Source organism: Primulina tabacum, chromosome 9 (assembly GCF_025594145.1).
Source record: "Primulina tabacum isolate GXHZ01 chromosome 9, ASM2559414v2, whole genome shotgun sequence".
In the NCBI taxonomy this organism is placed as follows: domain Eukaryota; kingdom Viridiplantae; phylum Streptophyta; class Magnoliopsida; order Lamiales; family Gesneriaceae; genus Primulina; species Primulina tabacum.
In genome coordinates this window covers 35,849,255-35,870,186 of record NC_134558.1, presented here as the reverse complement: position 1 = coordinate 35,870,186, position 20,932 = coordinate 35,849,255, and the positions used below count along the sequence as shown (strand labels likewise).

The 20,932-nt window shown below is 30.0% G+C and overlaps 4 protein-coding genes across 7 annotated transcripts; 3 read left to right on the top strand and 1 right to left on the bottom strand.

Annotated features, from left to right (window-relative positions):
* Positions 1-484: 484 nt before the first annotated feature.
* Positions 485-1,584, bottom strand: LOC142504456 (uncharacterized). Its single transcript, XM_075617318.1, has 3 exons — positions 1,549-1,584; positions 1,005-1,445; positions 485-892 (listed from the first exon to the last, which is right to left on the bottom strand). The coding sequence occupies exons 1-3, from the start codon at positions 1,582-1,584 to the stop codon at positions 485-487; spliced, it is 885 nt and encodes a 294-aa protein (XP_075473433.1).
* Positions 1,585-5,381: 3,797 nt separating this feature from the next.
* On the top strand, positions 5,382-8,590 carry LOC142555634 (calcineurin B-like protein 7). Of its 4 annotated transcripts, none has more exons than XM_075666610.1 (9): positions 5,382-5,415; positions 6,353-6,474; positions 6,589-6,671; positions 7,251-7,310; positions 7,411-7,519; positions 7,683-7,735; positions 7,818-7,898; positions 7,970-8,082; positions 8,379-8,590. In XM_075666610.1, exons 2-9 carry the CDS (start codon positions 6,384-6,386, stop codon positions 8,446-8,448), a joined length of 660 nt encoding a protein of 219 aa, XP_075522725.1. In that variant the 5' UTR covers positions 5,382-5,415; positions 6,353-6,383; the 3' UTR covers positions 8,449-8,590. The 4 variants fall into 4 exon arrangements, with proteins under 4 accessions (XP_075522725.1, XP_075522726.1, XP_075522724.1 ...); XM_075666609.1 differs by lacking the exon at positions 5,382-5,415 and adding an exon at positions 5,424-5,723; XM_075666611.1 differs by lacking the exon at positions 5,382-5,415 and having other exon boundaries at positions 5,423-6,474; positions 7,979-8,082.
* A 1,897-nt stretch (positions 8,591-10,487) lies between these two features.
* Positions 10,488-13,474, top strand: LOC142555632 (uncharacterized). The gene is made up of 5 exons (XM_075666607.1): positions 10,488-10,583; positions 10,716-10,873; positions 10,959-11,114; positions 11,920-12,217; positions 12,504-13,474. Exons 2-5 carry the CDS (start codon positions 10,727-10,729, stop codon positions 13,304-13,306), a joined length of 1,404 nt encoding a protein of 467 aa, XP_075522722.1. The 5' UTR covers positions 10,488-10,583; positions 10,716-10,726; the 3' UTR covers positions 13,307-13,474.
* Positions 13,475-13,740: 266 nt separating this feature from the next.
* LOC142556643 (uncharacterized) lies at positions 13,741-14,691 on the top strand. The gene has a single exon (XM_075668123.1). The coding sequence runs from the start codon at positions 14,002-14,004 to the stop codon at positions 14,605-14,607; it is 606 nt and encodes a 201-aa protein (XP_075524238.1). The 5' UTR covers positions 13,741-14,001; the 3' UTR covers positions 14,608-14,691.
* The last annotated feature ends 6,241 nt before the right edge of the window (positions 14,692-20,932 follow it).

Below are 20,932 nucleotides of genomic sequence, written 5' to 3'. Positions count from 1 at the left end.
TTTATTTTATTTTTAAATCGTAACATGTGCAGATGTGAATGTAATTACAAAATTGTGTATAAAAATTTTGTATTTATTGATAATTCTTGTTCATTGCAGGTAGGTGCAGGTGAGAAAATCGAGTTATGGTGCAAAATAATTATGTTTGTGACGTAGATTTTACAATTTAGTATTGTATTGATATGACAATTCAGTGTTGTATTGTTATGAAGATTTTTTACTATGTAGTTTGTTGACATACCCTGACTTGATTTAGCAATTATACTTATGTTTTTTCAGTACTATAAATTTATCCCTAAATTTATTCGTAAAAGAATAATAAGCCACAATCAATACAGTCCACAATTTTAAAAAGTCAATAATACAAAGATAGTTTACGAATGTCGCAAAAAATATGTTGCAGCAACAACTTGTAATTAAAATAAAAAATTGCTAAACATACAACAATACGATGTAAGTAATTGTGTATATCATAAATAAATAGTTAATGTCGATGGTAACGATGCCCCCCAGTGCCACACGGTGGTCTCCTGATTACTCTACGTCTACGACCTAACATCTGTTCATCATCTCCATGAGTACTTGTTTGTCCTGCAGATGTACTGGTATCGGCAATGTTCCCACCAACCTCAAACCCTTCTGGATCAGAATATTGTGGAAATGGTATGGGCGACGGGTTAAAAGTAGGGCGACTCTCATTCATACCCGGACGAAAGTCACTTTGTAGAAATTGTGTAAAACTACCAACAATTGGAGTGTAGTAACCAGCGTCATATGATGGAAAGCTTGAAACCACTGGCGGAGTAGTGTACGCCATATTTGAAGATGATGGTCCGGGTTCAAACTCATTTCCTGTCCACATCGGTGGATATTGCACATGAGCTGGGCGTGCCTGTGACATAGATGCATATGTTATGTAACATATATTTAATACAACAAATTAAATTCACGTGCATATGTAGATAAATTTACGTTCATATGTAGATAAATAAAACATTTCTTACGATAAATTGTCGGTAGTTTGCATCAACAAGATGATAGCTCATGATGTTCGAAGGTACCACTGGCGGCGAGAGCACTATCTGTGTAATGCGATAATACCAACCAATATAGTCCACTGTGATGGCGGGCGTACCAGGTATGACATAGTCTCCACCAATCACAAAATTATATCTATCATTCCACATTTGTACAAAATCCGCGTGATATGTCGCCCAATCGAAGTTGTTCCGGCCTTGTCGAGTCAGCTTATGGAAATTGTCGAAGTTAGTAGCAGGTGGCGGAATACCCTGACGCATTCCGAACTGTCGGAGACACCGCTCAGGTCTATGCATTTCAACGATATGAAAATTAATCAATGTGCATGCCGACCGACATAGATGAATGCTATTTTCATCCAGAATTCTGCCAACTTCCGGACACATATCATAAACTGTCCATAGAAACTGAAGCAAATAAAATGAAAAAAAGATTAGCAATTTCATAATATATAAATAAGATTAAAATTGTAAAAAAATTTCAAACTCTAAACAAATAATTTATATCTACCTGCCCTTCTACCATCCTGTCAAGCATATCTCTCATTATACGAACCGAATGCTGGGCCGTGTGTGTCTAAGAAAATCCGCGTCTCCACCTGTAATTTAAAAAAGTACACAATATTTTCATTTAAAAAAATAAGAAATAATAATATTAAATTTTAACTATTTTTTATTAGTACCGTGCGCCGTATGGTGGGAATGGTAGACCCTGCATCACATCCGCAGCCTGCTCTTCTGAAATAGATACTTGTTCAGCTCTATCAGGGCAAAGAAGAATAATCCTAGACCACACCCAAATCTGCAATAACATACAACAGAAATAGTTAAATCTTAAGAAAAAAAAGTACAAAAAATATAATGACCGTATAAATGTACAAATACCTGCAATATCTGAACTGGGCCACACAAATCGCCCTTCAAACTCATTGATGTGTCGCACAACTCTCTATAAAGATATGCCAACACAACAGAACCCCAGCTGTACGTATTCACTAATTCTATGTCCTCAAGGAACTGCAAATACATAAGTTTCACAGCAGCACCTTCCGAGTCCGGAAACATACATCCACCAATGATCATTAATGCAACACAACGAGAATATTGTGTCACCTCCTCTTCAGTGCTTTCGTCATTAACCATATTATTCAAGCAATGGTCTAGCAAAGCGGTCAGATAAAGATGTGCACCTTTAATCTGAGAAAATGTGGGCGTAAAACCCAACCAGGTAGCGCAGCGCTGTTGTAAAATATGTTTATTGTACGCGGTATCTACACCAGTGATGAGAATGCCATCAATATTCAACCCCCAAATAATGGCAACGTCCTGCAGGGTGATTGTTGCCTCGCCCACGGTTAGGTGAAATGTGTGTGTCTCACGACGCCATCTCTCAACAATGGCTGTAAGCAAATGATTATCATAATATTTAATAGGACCACACTGAATGACACCATAGAAGCTCATGCGTGCAAGACATAGGCGGACACGGAGGTGAATCCCAGCATTATGCAATCTCCAGAGACATTTGTCTGACCGGCGTGGCGAAATTATTGCATCCATATTTTCAGCGTTGATATTAGTTGATATGTGTCTATCCCGCAAATACAATACATTCTCCGTATTTTCAGCCATCTTACAAACAATAAATCATTAGTTAATAGTTATTTGTTATAAAATATATACATTAGCAATATTTATTTATTATAAAAAATATAGCATGTAATTACAATAAATAAATTAGTAATATTTATTTATTATAATAAATACATTAGTAATAGTTATAAAACATATACATTTATTGTAATTAAATTAAATATACTTATTATTATATAATTAATATCATAAGTATTTCAATAAAAATATTACTTCATGGAATTAATATATAGGTATTAATGTTATACAATTAATATTTTAATTATTCAGTATTAATATTTTAATACGTGATGCAATTAATATATAAGTAATAACAAAATTACGTGAGTCGATTAATATTAATATATAAGTATTAAAATTATACAATATAAAAGTATTAATATATACGTATTAATATTATTTTATAATTATAAATATATAAGTATCAAAATAGTTATTATAATTACAATTAATATATACGTATTAATATTACTTATAATTTTTGTAAATAAATTAAGTATAGTTATTATTATTACTTAAAAATAAAATTTCAACTTAGTTAAATAAACCTATAACATAATCTAATTAACTTAGCTCTAATTATTTAAGATCTATGTGGAATAATACTTATTTATAATATGTAATTCCAATAATATAATTTATAATTACTGTAATAAAATTAAGTATAGTGATTATTATTACTTAAAACTATTACGATGCGGTCATAAAGTTCTCGGTATCCAATAAGTACAATAATAATACAATTAATAATATAATTATTGTGCTGAACGAAATTCTCGCAAAATCGAAATTAGCTGACAATAATAAATATAATAAACTATTGTGCTGAACGAAATTCTCGCAATAATACAATTAACTGACAATAATAAATATAATAAACAAAAAAATAATTCACAGACTTACGTACGCTAAATGCACTGAAGCCGCCGAACGAAATTCTCGCAAAATGGGAATTAGCTAAACGAAAGCGAGAAGAAGGAATTTAAAGCGAGAAAAAATTGAGGTGAGGCTGCTGCTGTATGAACAAAAATTCATCCGAGGAGCGCAATTTAAAGCCACGGATTATTTGGTCAAATAATCTGTGACAGTCTGCCACGGATTCAGAATCCGTGACACTGCTTTTCCTTTTTTCTTTAGTTTTTTTAATTTTTTTTTATAAAAAACGGATGAATCCGCAGCAGTGTGCAGCGGATTACTATATTTTTACAAACACTCTCATTTTGCCATATTTTTATAATTATTATTTTAATTTACAATATTTTTTAAAAAAAACCCCTAAGAGATGTGTATTTGTTCTGTACTTTTAATAATTTTTATAAAATTTATAAATATTCAATGTAAACTTTTTTAAAAAAAATTAAAAAATCATATGATATTCAAACTTGACTTTTAAAAATTTTACAAAATCTTCACACAAAGATATTAAAGATTATGTTTGTAGTATTGACATAAGAGACGTTACATATTACGCGGATTGTGAGGTCGCGGTCTACAATCGAGAGTATGCTATGAGTTTCTATTAGACAAGAGATAAGTCCTAAGTTGAAATGAGTTTGTACAATGTGTTGTATAAATCAAAGTCTTCTAGTGGATAATTCTCAAGAGGAAGAAGTGGTGACGTAGTAGTTGTTAATCTCTGAACATCTATAAACAAATTTGTGTCTATTTATTTATTCTGTTTACTTATCATTTTTATTATTTTTAAAAATGCATTGTTGAAGATTTTTATTTGTTTCGAATATCAAAACGTTGTATACCAAGTGTTTGATAAAATGCTTCAACCAAAATATTTTTACGCATTCAATTTGCATATTTTAAATGTTTTACAAAATGTTTAATCGGTTTCTACGAATGATTATTTTGAGTGTCTTCCGTTTGGTTTGAAAACCAAACTCGATTTAATTAATCGATGTTTTATATTTCAGAATCGAACTGCTGAGCGATCCTGTCACTTCAAATATTGGAACTTCTCTCCATTTTCATGAATACTTGAGTTTAAAGGTGGCTTCTTGGTGACTTACGTGGACACACTTTAGAAATAGGTAATCAAAGTTTATCGAGAAAATAATTACTAGCCAAGCAAAAATATATACTTGTATAAATTGTATTGATTAAAAATATTATTAAAAATCAATAATCAATAATGTTTATAAAAAAAAGAAAAAGAAAACCAAGTATTTTACTACACGGGTAAGAACAGAAACAGAGAACCCGTCTCTTTCAATTTTTTAATTTTATGGACCCAATTTTTTTTTAAATTTTTTGCCCCACAAACTTCCATTTTCTGGCTCAGTCCGTAGGTAAGAACCATAGTTTTTTTTTTTTTTTTTGAGTTGAAGGATGAGATTGTTACAATTAAGTTTTGGACTTAAACATTTGTCTCAAACTTAAAACTTTTTATGTCAAATGAATTACAAGTCAGCGGCGAAAATACATAGTTTTTTATTCATCATTTCTATGCCATTAACTTTTAACATAGGCACCAGCATAACATAAACAATACATTGTTTTAAGCAGCAAATTCGACAGTTTCAAACTTCAACATTAGAATATTGAATAGAATAAATGAACAATGTCGGGAGGCTGCGAAAAGTCAGATTAATAATTGAATAAACAATTACTAAATTAAATATTTAAATCAGATAAAGAACATAAAGAATCTTTTATAAAGAACGAACGTGTCACTCTGGCTAGCACCTTCGCCAGAACAAGTACAAGTGAGCTGGTAAGTCCACTTAATTCATCTTTCTCGTGTCTCCTTCCGTTGAGTGAAAAATACACAAAAACATGCATTACTTGAGCTTACGAGATTTTTATTGAATCCAAGATCATATCGCGAAGGCGTGGTTGATATGTGGACACTCGTTTTAATTTTTTTATGGACACATTTATTTTTTTTATCAATATTGGAATGTTTTTAGCTGCATGGTTAATGTTTTAATACACGTATATTTACGTGGGTGATATTTGTTCTATGTAGGTGTGTATTAATTATTAAGCATATTTTTAACGAACAAGCGCCATTTACATCAGGTAGATTTCATTTTAAATTTTCTTTGAAAATTTTGGCCTTCTCAAGTTTCTTGTTGTTTTTGGGTCCTGCACATGAAGTTGCAAGAATAGATTCTGTACCGAACAATTTTTCTTTCGTTTGTTGATGGAGTCAAAGCTTTAATTCCCATATTTCTAGCCCATGTTTGATCCTCGAGAATTCTAGGATATTCAAGTTTTTAATCGTTAATCTTCAAGCTCTGGGACAATAAATTTCAAGGATCTGAAAAAACTAAAAGATTTATATTTTTAGAGCATTGGTAACTGGTAACTGTATATCGTGACCAGATGGCTGGAAAATTACCGTAAACAACAGATTAGGACGATAAATTTCAAGAGATTAGTGGCATGGATTGGCTGCAGATCTGATATTATTGGGAAAAAGATTTTAAAGTATATGCTCGGTGTTGCGTTGCATCATCACCATCGCATATACCTGTCAACTCTTATATACATTTTGTAAAGATTCATCATTTGTAGTTTATTTCATAGAAACCGAAGAGAAAAATTTGTGGGTTTTTTAGATTTTTAACCTCACCTCTTCTTTGTCAGTTCTTACCATGATCAATCAATCACCATATGCTAGTTGTTAACAGTTGTAAGTGCTGCAGTTTGCATTTGTAAATCTTGGACTAGATTATCATGCGTTCCCTTGCCAGATGCTTTTTCTCCTCAAAAACTAAACATCCACCAAAATTTGAGGAACATGCCATACTTGCTTCTGAGACTACATGTGAGTTGAAACTGAACTAAAATCTTGCAGTTGAATCTTCTACTATTTTTTCTGTAGACTTACGGGGTTCGTAATTGAGTGTCTGAAACACTTTTGTTTTGATTTAATTTGCAGTTAATGTGAATGAAGTTGAGGCTCTGTACATCCTGTTTGAGCAATTAAGTAGTTCTGCAATTGATGACGGTTTCATTCACAAGGTACTTTCAGTTTAAGGGAAAATCAAATGATATCAACAACAGAATCTCAAATACCATTGGGTGCGTCCTGTCTTATCAATAAGCCTGTGGTGAGTGAGTGAGTTGAGCCAGTTGTGAGTAGTCAAATAACTGCTGGGTTAGAGTTTGAGAAACTCGAACCATTTTTGAGCCGGAACATGTCCACATGTAGTTCAATCTTGACTTTATTGCATGAAGGACCAGTTTTAACAGCTGGCCTGTATAACATCAGTCAACTTGGTTATCCACTTATCCGTGAAGAACTTATTGGAAAAGCTCTCGAAGCTCGAGTAAATTGATATACATGCGAGTAGAGTTGGAGTCTTTAATACCCAATTACCCGAGTGGTCAAATCACTTATTAAGTTGGCTTCCACACACCAAATTGTGCGTTTGATACCATGTCAAAAGTTGTGGCCAATTGTAATGTAGAGTAATTCTGCTATCACTATTATAAGTGAGCTCACAGGACAGCAGAGAACACATTTTATTCAATCACTGCTCACTCCATACTTATTTTAGATTTTAGAACATTGAGATGGTTGGTGTGTTTTGGTTTCAGGAAGACTTCTTGCTTGCACTTTTCAACTGCAGCAGCGAGCAGAATCTCCTTTCAGAAAGGGTACGTACATTTCCCAGTTATCAGCCACTGAGTTCAAGAGTTCGTGCAGTTATCAACAAATTTCAATCTAGGATAAAATTTTATTCAATTGCCTTTGCAGCTATTTGATTTGTTTGATGTAAAGCGAAATGGGGTCATAGAATTCGGAGAATTCGTTCGGGCATTGCACATCTTCCACCCTGATGCTCCGGAAACTGAAAAAATTGCCTGTAAGCCAATAATATAGCTATTTTTATGATATTTTGTTCTGTAGATAGAAAGTATTTGTGATTTTAGTACGTTATTTATGCTACTTTCATTTATAATTACGTAAATATTGTTTGGCCAAGACATCGATCCAATCCTCTTGATGAAAGATAATTGCCTTTACAGTTGCATTCAGGCTGTATGACCTTAGACATACTGGTTATATTGAAAGGGAAGGGGTGAGTAAATACCTTCTCAATATTCATTCATCTAATGCGTGTTCCAATGAATTTTTTAATCGGTTTTTCGCGTGTTCTTCAGTTGAAAGAAATGGTTCTGGCTACTCTGAGGGAGCTAGACCTGTGTCTTTCGAATGATGTCGTGGAAGCAATGGTGGACAAGGTATTAAATCGCCTATCGATTTTACTCAAAAACATGCAATCTATTAACTTTGTAATGGTTTATCGGGGCAGGCTCTGCAGGAGGCAGATTTAAAAGGTGATGGGAAGATAGATGAAGAAGAATGGCAGGATTTGGTTGCGAAGAATCCTTCTCTTCTAAAGAACATGACTCTTCCATACCTGAGGTTTGTCAATAATGAAGAGTTTTGATAAGTATTTTAGACGAGTGTTAACAATTTTTGTGTTCTGCGTGTCAAATGTTTTAAAAAATGATTGAAATCAAATATTTAATGATGTATTCTTTTGCTTTTACATAGTATGTTGGATACGTACCACACCAAGTGAGTGTGTTGCACTTTGGTTACATCGAACAAATATTCCAAATTTTGTCGGAAGTTTTCGATCAGTCACAGGTTAACGAATGCATGCAATATATATATAAATTGGATGATGATATGTAATGGGTTGGATCAAATTCCAGGGAAATTACACTAGCATTTCCACACTTTGTGATGGAAAGTGAAGTTCCTGATTCAGAACTTGTCTGCTGAAATTGGAAGATCAGGAGGAAACGCACATGTTTGGTCAATGGCGTGTTAATTGTTGCAGAAGTATCTAAAAACAAGTGTAAAAATGTATTGTGGCCGTATTTTGACCTCTTTTTTTTTTTTTTTTTTAATGTCTCTTGGGGTATATTATTTGACATTTTTAACAAGTGTAACCACATATTTACGGCCCTCACAGCATATTTTGGGGGAAAATACACTTAAATATGTAAAATGATTATTAAGGTGTCGTATTCAATATAAGAGATTTATTGACTTTTAATTAATTTTGTAGATTTTAAAAGTCTAGATGTATTCAATTAAGACTTTTACATACTCTATAGAACTCTAGTGGTATTCAAAATAGACTTTCATAGAGTTTTAAAAAGTCAAGTGGTATTCAACATTGACTTTTAAAAACTCTATAAAAATCTATAGGTATTCAAATTTTCCATAGATTTTTAATAACTTCATGAAATTCATTAACATACAAACATTAAAGTCTAATGTACAACTATAAATTGTAAAAAATTGTATTTGGTTCAATCCAAAGATTTGGATGGATTTTTAAAACTTCTAACTCATTCACAAGCTATTTATTTTTCTCTCTGTCGCTTCACATCACCTCTCTTCTTATCTTCTCTCCTCTCATCTATTTCTATCACTCTCTCAAATTTTCGAAGTGTATCTCTATATATATTTTCATTTTTCCTTTTCAAAATTTTCATTTTTTGGGCGATTGTTCATTTAATGATTTTTTATTTTAATATCACATGAAATTTTGAATTCTAGAATTGATTTTGTGATTTTTAATTTTTGATTTATACAAATTAATGTAATATTCAATAATAATAGAAGATGATCCAAAAATTTTTGCTTAATTCTTAATAATTGAATAATCTCGTAACAACCATGATTTTTTAAATTCATTTTAGCATTTTCAATTAATATGTAAGCTATGATTTTTTATACAAAATTATATTCACACAATACTAAATAATATTCTTTTCACATGTATATTATCAATTTAAAAACAATGTTACATGTTAATCAACAGATGTATTTTAAAAAATTTACAAACATGCATACAAACCCACATATATACACATGTAAAGATTAAAAGATTTAATTTTTAAATAAGTAAATTTATTTATTAATATAAATATTAAATATAATTTTAGGATGGAAAACACACTTGGAAAAAAATATGTGGTTTAGTTTATTAAAAGAGTAAAAAGGTTAATCATATGCCCAAAAAAACCCGTGATAATTCAGAAAATAAATAAAATATTACCTTCAATCTCTTCGCTCATAATTGGTGGAAAAAATATATTTATTTTTATTTTTTCTCGCTAGGAATGGAGAGATCCAACGGCTCCAAAATCATGTACGAATGAGCAATATTTTATAATAAAATGTGTAACGGAAATAAGACTTTTTAAAAAACAAAAACAAAATAACAAAAAATTGATTTATTATATGTCAAAAAATATATTCTCAATATTTTATATATACCAATGAACTGACGTACGCGTTACTTATTTATACATTATTTTTTTATAATTTATTTTATTTATATTTAAATAAAAATCAAAATATAATTATAAAAAATAGTAAATGACTATAATATCATGTTGATATATGAATTAAAAAAATAAATATAAAAAAGAAAGGAAAAAAGAGCCGAATAAGAATAGAATCTTAAAAAATAAAGGCTCTACCCACTAAACTATGTTATATCAAAGTTTTGCACTTTATAGTTATTAAAAAATACTTTGCCACAAGCTTAACTAATATAATCTAGATAATATAAATTTATATATATAAACATAGAAGAATCAAAACCTTAAAATATAAGGTTCTGAATATTTCCTCGTTTTTATATATATATATATATATATATATATAATATTTATTCCCATGAATTATTTTTTCAAAAGATCTTTTTATTTTATAAAGAAGACGTTTTTCACAAAGACGACGAAGACTCAATAGAATATATATAATATTTATTACCATGAATTATTTTTTCAAAAGATCTTTTCATTTTATAAAGAAGACGCTTTTCACATAGACGACGAAGACTTAACAGAGAACTCGAACCGCTGGGACATGAACGATCGATGCTGTCATCATCTACGGTACGAAATCACATCACCAGTAGTGCTCCAAATCACTTTCCTGTTCTCCAACAGTGACACCCATGAATTCCACACCTGATAAATGGAGTGAGATGGAAAATTCTCTCTGATCCATTATAGTCTTGATCGCAGCTGTAAGTAAGATGGAACCGGAGAACCCACCAGCTCCCCCGTCTGCACGCTTTGAACAGTGCCTTCCATGCCCCTGCAACGGCGGAAGCTGCCGCCTTTTAACCTCCACCCAGAAACATCTGGGTCGCCAATACTATAAATGTCCTCGGCAGCAATTAGTACTCCACTTATTCCTTTTCTTCTCACATTTCCTTTCGTGGGCTTTTAATCTTGATTTTCTTCATGTTGCTGCAAATTTTTTAGAAATGTGAATTCTTCAAGTGGGCCGATTTGGTAGAGCCACATGAGCTCATTAACGTGCCGTACTGTGGCGGCTGTATGGCCGGCGTTTGCCGCTTCACTAAGGTGACGAGTGGACCTAATGCCGGTAGAATTTTGTTCATGTGCCGAGTAAAGGAGGTAAGAGTTTTTCATCTTTCTTCTTTTTCACTAAATACCAAAACATGGCTTTGTTTGAGTTTGCATAGATTCCTTTTTCGTGTATTTGCTTTGATCAGTCATTATATATTTATTTATGGTAAACTCGATAGCAATTAGCCATAGACACAAGCCAATTATATGGGATACTTGTAAAGTTCACGCATAATTTGATTTTATTTTAATATTAGGCATAAATTTGTTATGTACGTTTAGTGTCATCGTTTGCCGGAGTGGCTCTTGCACTTGGAAAAATTGTTCTCGCACTTACAAGAGTTTAGTAACTAAGATAGGAAAAAGCTTACATTTTTCATGCACTTCAAGATGAAGATCACACTTAAGGCATCTGATGGGAACTGAGCGCAGGTGGTTAGCTGGGCGATCATCTCCCATCACCTTATGGAAAATAAAATAGTACTTTTTTGGAAATGTTTGTTTTTCACCAAAATGCAAAATGTCGGCTAAAATAGTACTTTTTTGGAAATGTTTGTTTTTCAAGTCCTTAATTTAGCAGCTTGGTTCAAGTAATTTTAATTTTTCAGTGGTCATATCAATATGATATGACTGCGACTGTTGTAAGGAAATGATTAACAATATGGCCAAAGTCTATGGAGGTGTATCCCTTTTTGGCGGAGTGAGGAAACATGCTCATGTAGTAGGAAATGGGAGTTAAAGACGATGTTTTCTGTAGTTTTTATTTCAAACTATGCAGTCGCAGTCCAGTGTTTCATGCTTTTTGGTATGCGAGACTGATTATCCTAGAAATCTTTTACTGAATCCTCCACAGGGACAAGGGTCTTGTGGGTTTCAAGTTTGGCAGGACGAGCTACACGAAAATGCAACTCCGTTTGTCGGCTGTGATAACACTGGCCCTGTAACTGCTGATATGGTCATGGATTTCAACCTCATAAGTGACGAGGAGCCCGATAATGAGTCACATTTGAACGACACTTCAATAAATAAGAATAGCCCATGTCCCGATGTGACGACATTTGGGAAGATGGAGCAATGGAATTGTCAAGAAGAAATATCAGATGATGTATTGAGGACAAGCTCCAAAGAATCTACAGCTGGAGATCAAAAAAGTAACGAATCCAACCTTGGTTCTTTGTTGAGTTTATGGCAACAGTTAACGCAACGGAGTCAGCATGATAAATAGTTGAGCAAAAGATTGTAGCTTTTAGAATTTTAGAGTTTTGTGCTTCACCTTCGTTTCTTTTTTTAAGGAAAGAAAATCATTTTCACTGTTATAACTAATTAAAATCGGCTTCTACTTTTTCAGAAAACAATTAAAAGAGTCGTACTTAATAAAGTATTATCCTAAGTTAAGTGCTTCTGTATCTTCTATCAGCTCTTCTCTTTATCATGCAGGCTTCTCCACTCTGTTACATCCCATTTCTGAGTCAAATGAAGAATTTTCAGTAAACGAAGCTTACAGCCCTTCCCAATTCACTCCAGAATGCAATTCTGAGCTCTCATGCTCTAGAACTACCCAAGTTGCTGTTAATGCACCATCACGTGCAGAACTTTTCTCTGAAACCACACCCAACAACGTTATGACAGAAGCAATTTCCAAGTCATTCACGCTGGCAGCTGAGCACCTTCAGAACGACCTGATAACTCGTCTGGAGGTGATGGATTTCAAAGACCATGAAGCCATGACTCATGCATCAGAAGCCACTTTTGCTGCTCTAAATCGCCTGTTTCACGATTACCAACCTATGAAGGAACGTGTGAACGAGCTTATACATTCTGCAGTTTCATTAGCTGAGATCGAAAAATCCATTCCCGACGAAGATTCTTATCAATGTTTAATGGATCATTCTCATCGCGAAAGAATAAAGCTAGGCGAGATTGATAAAGCACATGCTAAAGTTGTGAGTAGTGTTGATAAAAAGGGGAAGCGTTTGATAGCTCTGCAGGAGGAACTTTCTTCAATGAAGGAGTGGATTTCCCGGGCTGAGGCCGAAATAATGTGTTGCAAGGCGGAGATGCGGAATATGGAGAATCAGCTGGTAGAAATATCTAACAACAAGAAGCAGATTTTGAAGGAAAATTTTCTGATTGCATCTAAAGAATGGGAGGATCGTTTGAAACTCCGGGAACGAAAAGATGTTGAGAAAAGTGCTGCTAAGGCAGCATTCGACAGGGCAAGAGCATTGCTCCGAAGATGAATTCGAGCTATTTTTGTTTTGAATCGTTGTCGATTCTTGGAGTTTACAACTGAAATCTGGACATTTTTGAGTAGGCTTTTGATGTATCTATTATGCATGTATTTGTCTAAAACTGTTCTTTGAGCCATCTATTTGTATCCTTATTAAGATGCCAGCTTCTACCTAAAATATTACCGTGTCTGTCGAGGATTCTTCCCTGCAGTTTATTTCGAACTTCATATTATATATATTTCTCAGTGAATAGCCGCCAATCTTTATACATATGCTGATTCTTATTTTATTATTTTGTTTGAGACTGTGTGTCTATAAAGTAGTTCTTCTAGTTTTTATGATACTAATTAATTATTTAACATATTTTATTTGACAGTTAATACTAGTTAGGAGCTTATTTAACATTAACCAATCAATTAATCTAATGGTAGAGCGTGTTAGATTTTTAGTATCTAAGTTGTGAAATCTACTGTTATTAGTTATCTGATATATCCATAAACTATCTTTTTTAAAAAATAATAATAAATAACAATTATTTGAATTTAAGTCATTATCTTCTTCTTTCTTTTTTGATTAAAGTCATTTTCTTCTTTATTTATCTCGTTCCAACAAAAAGTAAATTCGTATATCCATTACTCGTGGACGAACTTCCTTGTCTGCAAATATACTAAACTGGAATTTGGAGGCACAGATCTGATCAAGAAATGGGCAAGTCTGGTCCTCCTCACATGCCACCAAGTGGCGATGGCGGCGGCTCTAACTCCGCTTCCTGTGTAGTCGCCGCCATTTTTCTTATTTTCCTAGCCGTCGCTGCATTCATCGTCTACTTCACAATTTTCAGGCCCGAAGACCCAAAACTCTCAGTCAATGCCATCCAAGTCCCCGCCTTCTCTGCCGCCAACTCCACCGTCAATTTCACTTTCTCCCAATACGTCACCATGCACAACCCCAACCGTGCCGTGTTCACCCACTACGGCAGTTCGGTGCAGCTTCTCTACACCGGAAATCAGGTAGGCTACCTGTTCATACCCGCCGGGAAGATCGAAGCAGGTGGGACTCAATACATGGCCGCCACCTTTGTCGTCAAGTCCTTTCCGCTTTCTGTTGGGCCGCAAGAAAGCGTGGTACCCACTGCGGCGGACGGCCGTAATGGGTTCCGGTTCGGGTCGAGCATGGAAGTAGAAACCAGAATTGAGATGGCGGGCAGGGTACGAATTCTGCACTTCTTCACACACCATGTGGAAGCCAGGGCCGAGTGTAGGGTAGCCATTGCTGCTACTGATGGATCTGTCTTAGGTTTCAACTGTTAATGTGTGTGAGTTTTTCTTGAGAAAAAATTAAATTTGACGACACTTTTGGGAGTGATGTCATGGATTTTCGTAACATGTCAGTTATGAATTTAAAATTTACGATCTCGTTTATCTAAAACTACATAAATATATTTGAAATTTACGATCTAGAATGCAACATTATTGATGAATTCAGTAGCTGAATCTTAAAATATATACGGTAAAGGAAAAAAGGTCTATAATTTAGTCTTTTAACACGCACAAGGTTAAATTACAGTATTGCAAGTCACGTGTTATGATTGTGTTTGGAAGCGGCCAGAAAACACAACGGTAGAGGCATCAAAAGATGGACGGACCATATATTCAATTCAGTGGAGTGGGGACAGAAGGAACCCATTTTGCGCCCGCTCCCTTGAGGATCTGATACAAAGGTTTTTTTTTTTTTTTTTTTTTAAACTAGTATCTCTAGTATAATGTATGGAATATTATTTTATATAATTGATTATTAAAATCAATAAATATAAATATTTAAATAATTATTTAAAATCAATAAATATAATGTAATGAATGTATTTAAATTTAATAATACTTTAAAAAATTATTATATTAAAAATATTTATACTATTTGAAATAATGTTCAAATGAATATTATAATATTCTACATCAAATTAAATTTTTTATAATTTCATTCATTATATTGGTTTAGTGGAAATAATAAAAAAATATATATTTTAAAAACTATATATTATTTTTTTGTTAAAATTTTAAAGAATAAACAAACATTTTAAAAAAATTCAAGTTTTTTCATTTATTATATGAATGAATTTTGATTAAAAAAATTTAATTATTTTATAGATCATGTTAAAAAATATTTATAATTTTTTATAATAAAGTTCGATACATTATAACAATATAAATTTATGGATAATCAATATTCCAAAAATTCACAATAACACTCTTCAGTAATATTATTTACAAATCATATTTTATTAATATTTTAGTAGGTAATGAAAACTAAATATATAAAAGAACACAAAACTCAAAATTGTAACCGAAATTAAATGAATTTCAATGCAAACATCTGAGGATAATGTTATTTGCACTCTAAATACACTCCGTATTTCATTCTTTGCTCTAAAATATCTAATATGTCTTCAAATGATTATTTACAATCTTGAGTTATACATACAATGTCATTTATATATATTTTTTATTAAATATAATAATATATTATAACTAATACACACAAAAAATCCTATGAGAGTATCACGAAAGACTTACTCAAGACATAGTCTTAGTTGATTCGTCTCACACATATAGATATGTTATATCATTTTACATAAGACTTACTCAAATTATTAGGTAAATTTATTTTTTCTACCATGGGTAATTTTTATCTATTGTTTTCTAACATTTTTTAGTGACATAACACATAATGTTAGTATTTTTTCCTTTAAAAATCTAGTAGCAAATTCAATATAGTTTTTTCTTTCAAATAAGCATTTTAATTTTTATTGATAATATTTATTTATTTATTGAATTAAAAAAAAATTATAAACATTGATCTGATTATTTATTGTATATTTCGTAATTATTGTGTGTATCATTATAGATTTAAGTTTTGCAAATAAATTTTTCTTTAGTAAATCATATATATTAATACTCTTATCTTTTAATGTAAATTATTACTTTACTTATATATTAATACTCTTATCTTTTAATGTAAATTATTACTTTACTTACATGTACAAATATATTAATATTTTTTTGTTAAATAATATTTCAAAATCAATACATTCACATGAATATATGACAAATAACAAAGATTATTATTATTATTTTAAAAAATAAATCAATTAATGATATTAAATAATAAGGAAAAATCTGATATGAAATTAAGTAGAAAAGTCGAAAAACAAATTTTCCAATGAAATATCATAATCGATGTAGACACTTAAATGTATTTTATATTTTTAAATATTTTTGGATGAAAATTTGAATTTTAATAAGAAATCGAAAAGTCTTGAAATTAATTTTTATTATGATAAGTGAATATACTAATAGTGATATTTTTCATCAATAAACATATATAATATACATGGAATACAGAATATCCCATTTGCAACCTCCTTCACTATTCACTTCAAAAAATCTTTTTTTTTTTTTTTTTTTTTTTGTGTGTGTTTTAAACCCAAGAATGAAAATTTTTCTGGACGCTCTTACCTTAAATATTTTTTTTCTAGCACCGAATTTACCTTTTACATTTAATTATTTACAGTTCACAATATTTTGCAAACACTCTTTGAAGTGTATTTTCGGTATTTTCACTTATTTATCATACATTTTATCTTTAAAAAAATTCAGATTTTCACTTTTCTTTTGATCATTAAACATTCTTGATTTTTTTCCCATATTTTCACAATAAATAAATTTAATTACTTTCTCTAAGTATAATCTTTGTTTATAAGAAGAAGGGCCACTAATTATTTTAATTTAGAATAAGGCGGTAACCCACATATATGTGTGTGTATGTGTGTGTGTATATATATATATATATACACATATACATATATATATATAGATATATCTATATCTATATAAATATATGAATGTAAATTGTGAATTTACATAAATATCCTTACCTTCATTTAATAATAATCATTAATACATGTTTTCTTTTTCATATATTCTTTTAATAATAATCATTAATACATTTTTATTTTTTTCCATATATTCTTTTAATAATAATCATTAATACATTTTTATTTTTAAATTTAAAATTTACCTTTTTCATATATTCTTTTAATAATATTCTATATCTATATCTCTATTATCCTTACCTTCATTTAATAATAATCATTAATACATGTTTTTTTTCATATATTCTTTTAATATTAATCATTAATACATTTTTATTTTTAAATTTAAAATTTACATAAATTAATACATGTTTTCTTTTTCATATATTCTTTTAATAATAATCTATATCTATATAAATATATGAATGTGAATTGTGAATCTAAATATATCTACAATTCACATTCGAGATCAAATTCACAGAAAATCACTATCATAATATTATAAATTGTTAGTATTACGAACATTAAGGTAATAATGAGAAGACGAATAGAGATGAGTTTGATTAAATAAAATTAAATTATTAATAAATATTAAGGTCATATAACACATTTTTTTTTCCCATTTAGAATGTAGATATATTTAGATTACTTATGTATCAACAAAAATACGTGATTGATAGAAAATATTTGTATGTAAGTGATTTCATTGCAAACATTTAAGTTATTTAATCAATTTTCAATATATGATACTAAATACAGTGATTTCATTGCAAACATTTAAGTTATTTAATCAATTTTCAATATATGATACTAAATACATATTACTAAATAATATATTATCTATTAATCTATTAAATATATAACTTTCATTTGTGAGCTTACTATTATATTATTTTTTTTGTTTTACAATTTGTCATGTTAATGGTGTTATTTAAGTCATTTTTTATCTTAGTTTAATAAGATCATTAATAGTGTATTTAACTCAATCAAACTAATTATTATTTTAATTTACTTTTAAATTTAATTTTAATTACTTAAATTTTTACATTGCCGTCAAATAATAATAGGAAGACAAGAGGAGATGAGTCGGATTGAATAAAAATACATTATTAATAAATATTTAGTCAATTTTTTTATAAATGATGTTAAATAAATATTACTAAATAATATGCTCCATTTGACCATTTTGTATTCTTGCAATGAGAGGAGTTTTTTTACCCTAGCGTTAACATGTTTGATTGTTATATGTCATTTGTATTAATCATGTAATTGTGTTTAGATTGTTTATGCGATTTGTTTGTTTGCACAAAGAAAAGAGAGAACAAAATCAAATATCCAACAAAATGGTTATTTTTCAATTTTTTATTGTTGAGATATTTTGTTAATTTTTAAACACATAATGCATGTTTTCTGTTTGCTTAGATTACTTGGTTTGAAGTGACTTAGAAAATATAAAAAAAATTGAAATATTTCTTCGTTTTTACCTTATGTATCAGAATATCAAGAGATAATATTTTTTATTTATTGGGGCAATTGCAATTAGAGGAGTTTTTTTACCCTAGCGTTAACATGTTTGATTGTTATATGTCATTTGTATTGATCATGTAATTGTGTTTGGATTGTTTATGTGATTTGTTTGTTTGCACAAAGAAAAGAGAAAACAAAATCAAATATCCAACAAAAATGGTTATTTTTCAATTTTTTATTGTTGAGATATTTTGTTAATTTTTAAACACATAATGCATGTTTTCTGTTTGCTTAGATTACTTGGTTTGAAGTGACTTAGAAAATATTAAAAAAATTGAAATATTTCTTCGTTTTTACCTTATGTCTCATAATATCAAGAGATAATATTTTTTATTTATTGGGGCAAATGTATTTCTAAATTTCTGTCTATAAATCAATATTCAAAATTTTTACGACATTATTATATTCTCTAATCAATTTGTTTTACTTAGATTGATAGAAGGTATTTTAGTTTGAGTTTTTATGTATTTGCTTATATTATTTTTGTAATATTATTTATTATGAAAATAATAGGTTAACTACAAAATTTGGTAGGTCTAAGAGTCCTCTGGTGAACGACAAATATGGATAAATTATTAAAATATATAATATTCAGTAGATTTTTGGCATGCGATTTTGTTCTAATTCAATGATTATGTATGATTCTAAATTTTTATTATATCACAAGTTAACACATGCCTAATATTTTTCTATGGTTTAAGAAAAATTGTGTGATTTCCTCCAATATTATCTCGATATATTTCGAGGTGACAACAAGATTGTTTTCGTCTCTTTTTTTAGTCAAAGTGTCTAACCAGCTAATTCATAACATATATGATGGTAGCATAGAAAACCCCGCGTCAAATAAATTCACTTAGCCAAATATTGAAATTCAAATAAAATTCTACAATATTTCATCAAATTAATTTTGACTATCATAAAATGCTCATGAAATCTAAATGGTTATATTATTAGATGAGAATCATGAGATATTGAATGAGACAAATACTTTGACATATATTTGAATGATATCTCATATGCATATCTTAATTACATTATTCGTATCTCTTCTCAAGATTTTTAAAATACAATAATTAATTTTATATATCGTTCCACAAGATATAAAATATTATAAAACAAAATATAAACTCGATAGAAGAAAATTTGTTTAGTTTCAATGAATAATATAATATTATGTTCTAAACGCAATAAATGAGATTGAAACTATATCATCCTCATGACATGATGCACGCAATCATTATTTCAAAGCTTCCAAAAAATGACGATCAAGATGACTTTCTTCAATTGCGTCAAATTAAATGAGGACACAATTCTAAGATATAGTCATTTGAAGAGATTTCAAGTATTTTTCTCACAGTGATTGAGAAATAGTTGTTAAAAATTTATTAACCTTATAGCTATATGTTGATAATATTGATACTAAATATATAAAAATGATATCACAAATATCACAATATTTGAAGAAGATGCAACATCATTCATTGGTTATGTTGTTGAAGAATATATAGGTTATACATATTTTTAGTCACAAGTGAAAACTTATCACGAGAAAAAGCATTTTTTCTTAAGAGTTGTAGTTGATGATTGTCAAAAGCGGAAAAATCATTTAACAATAAAAAAATAGTCGGGAAAATAAGATTATCAGATAAAAACAATGTAGAAAACAGAAAAAATGGCGTGATAAAGAAGCAAATTACGAGCATGTCAGATCCCCGATAAAGATTGTAAATAACATAATAGATGTTGAAGACGATCAGATACTTGCTGAACATACCAAAATAGTTATATGCATATTATAACAAACTACGACAAAGAGTTGTTGAGTTGTCAAAATCAATCAAGAAGCATATTGAAAAGTGTGTCAAGTGGATAAGATAATTTATCTGATTCATATACCGTCTATGGTCATGATTTTTTATTTTTTATGGCTTAGTTTGTTTCAGTTGATAAATGTTATTAACCATGTTTTAATTCATTTAAATATTATCAAAATTTCGTACATATATTTTCGACAGTTTAGATTTTTACGTGCAATGCACGTACATTTTTCTAGTATATAGATATATATATATATATATATATATATATATATATATATATATATATAATCTTATTCTAATAAATAAAAAGAAATTAAAGTATTATTTGCATTTTGAAAGAAACCAAACCTTAACAAAGTTCCCTTAATAGAAAATCTATGCAAAAATGTGCGCAAGTCGCAGTACTTGTGCTACCAGGCA

What these genes read in the sequence shown, in the direction of transcription:
- LOC142504456 (XM_075617318.1), bottom strand. Translation starts at nt 1,584, where the DNA reads ATGAGAGATATGCTTGACAGGATGGTAGAAGGGCAG. An exon ending in ACAGGATGGTAGAAGGGCAG is followed by an intron (nt 1,446 to 1,548) that starts GTAGATATAAAT and finishes TATTTGCTTCAG; the next exon opens with TTTCTATGGACAGTTTATGA. An exon ending in CAAACTACCGACAATTTATC is followed by an intron (nt 893 to 1,004) that starts GTAAGAAATGTT and finishes TCTATGTCACAG; the next exon opens with GCACGCCCAGCTCATGTGCA.
- LOC142555634 (XM_075666610.1), top strand. Translation starts at nt 6,384, where the DNA reads ATGCGTTCCCTTGCCAGATGCTTTTTCTCCTCAAAAACTAAACATCCA. An exon ending in ACTTGCTTCTGAGACTACAT is followed by an intron (nt 6,475 to 6,588) that starts GTGAGTTGAAAC and finishes TTTAATTTGCAG; the next exon opens with TTAATGTGAATGAAGTTGAG. An exon ending in GGAAACTGAAAAAATTGCCT is followed by an intron (nt 7,520 to 7,682) that starts GTAAGCCAATAA and finishes TTGCCTTTACAG; the next exon opens with TTGCATTCAGGCTGTATGAC.
- LOC142555632 (XM_075666607.1), top strand. Translation starts at nt 10,727, where the DNA reads ATGGAACCGGAGAACCCACCAGCTCCCCCGTCTGCACGCTTTGAACAG. An exon ending in TCATGTGCCGAGTAAAGGAG is followed by an intron (nt 11,115 to 11,919) that starts GTAAGAGTTTTT and finishes AATCCTCCACAG; the next exon opens with GGACAAGGGTCTTGTGGGTT. An exon ending in TACAGCTGGAGATCAAAAAA is followed by an intron (nt 12,218 to 12,503) that starts GTAACGAATCCA and finishes TTTATCATGCAG; the next exon opens with GCTTCTCCACTCTGTTACAT.
- LOC142556643 (XM_075668123.1), top strand. Translation starts at nt 14,002, where the DNA reads ATGGGCAAGTCTGGTCCTCCTCACATGCCACCAAGTGGCGATGGCGGC.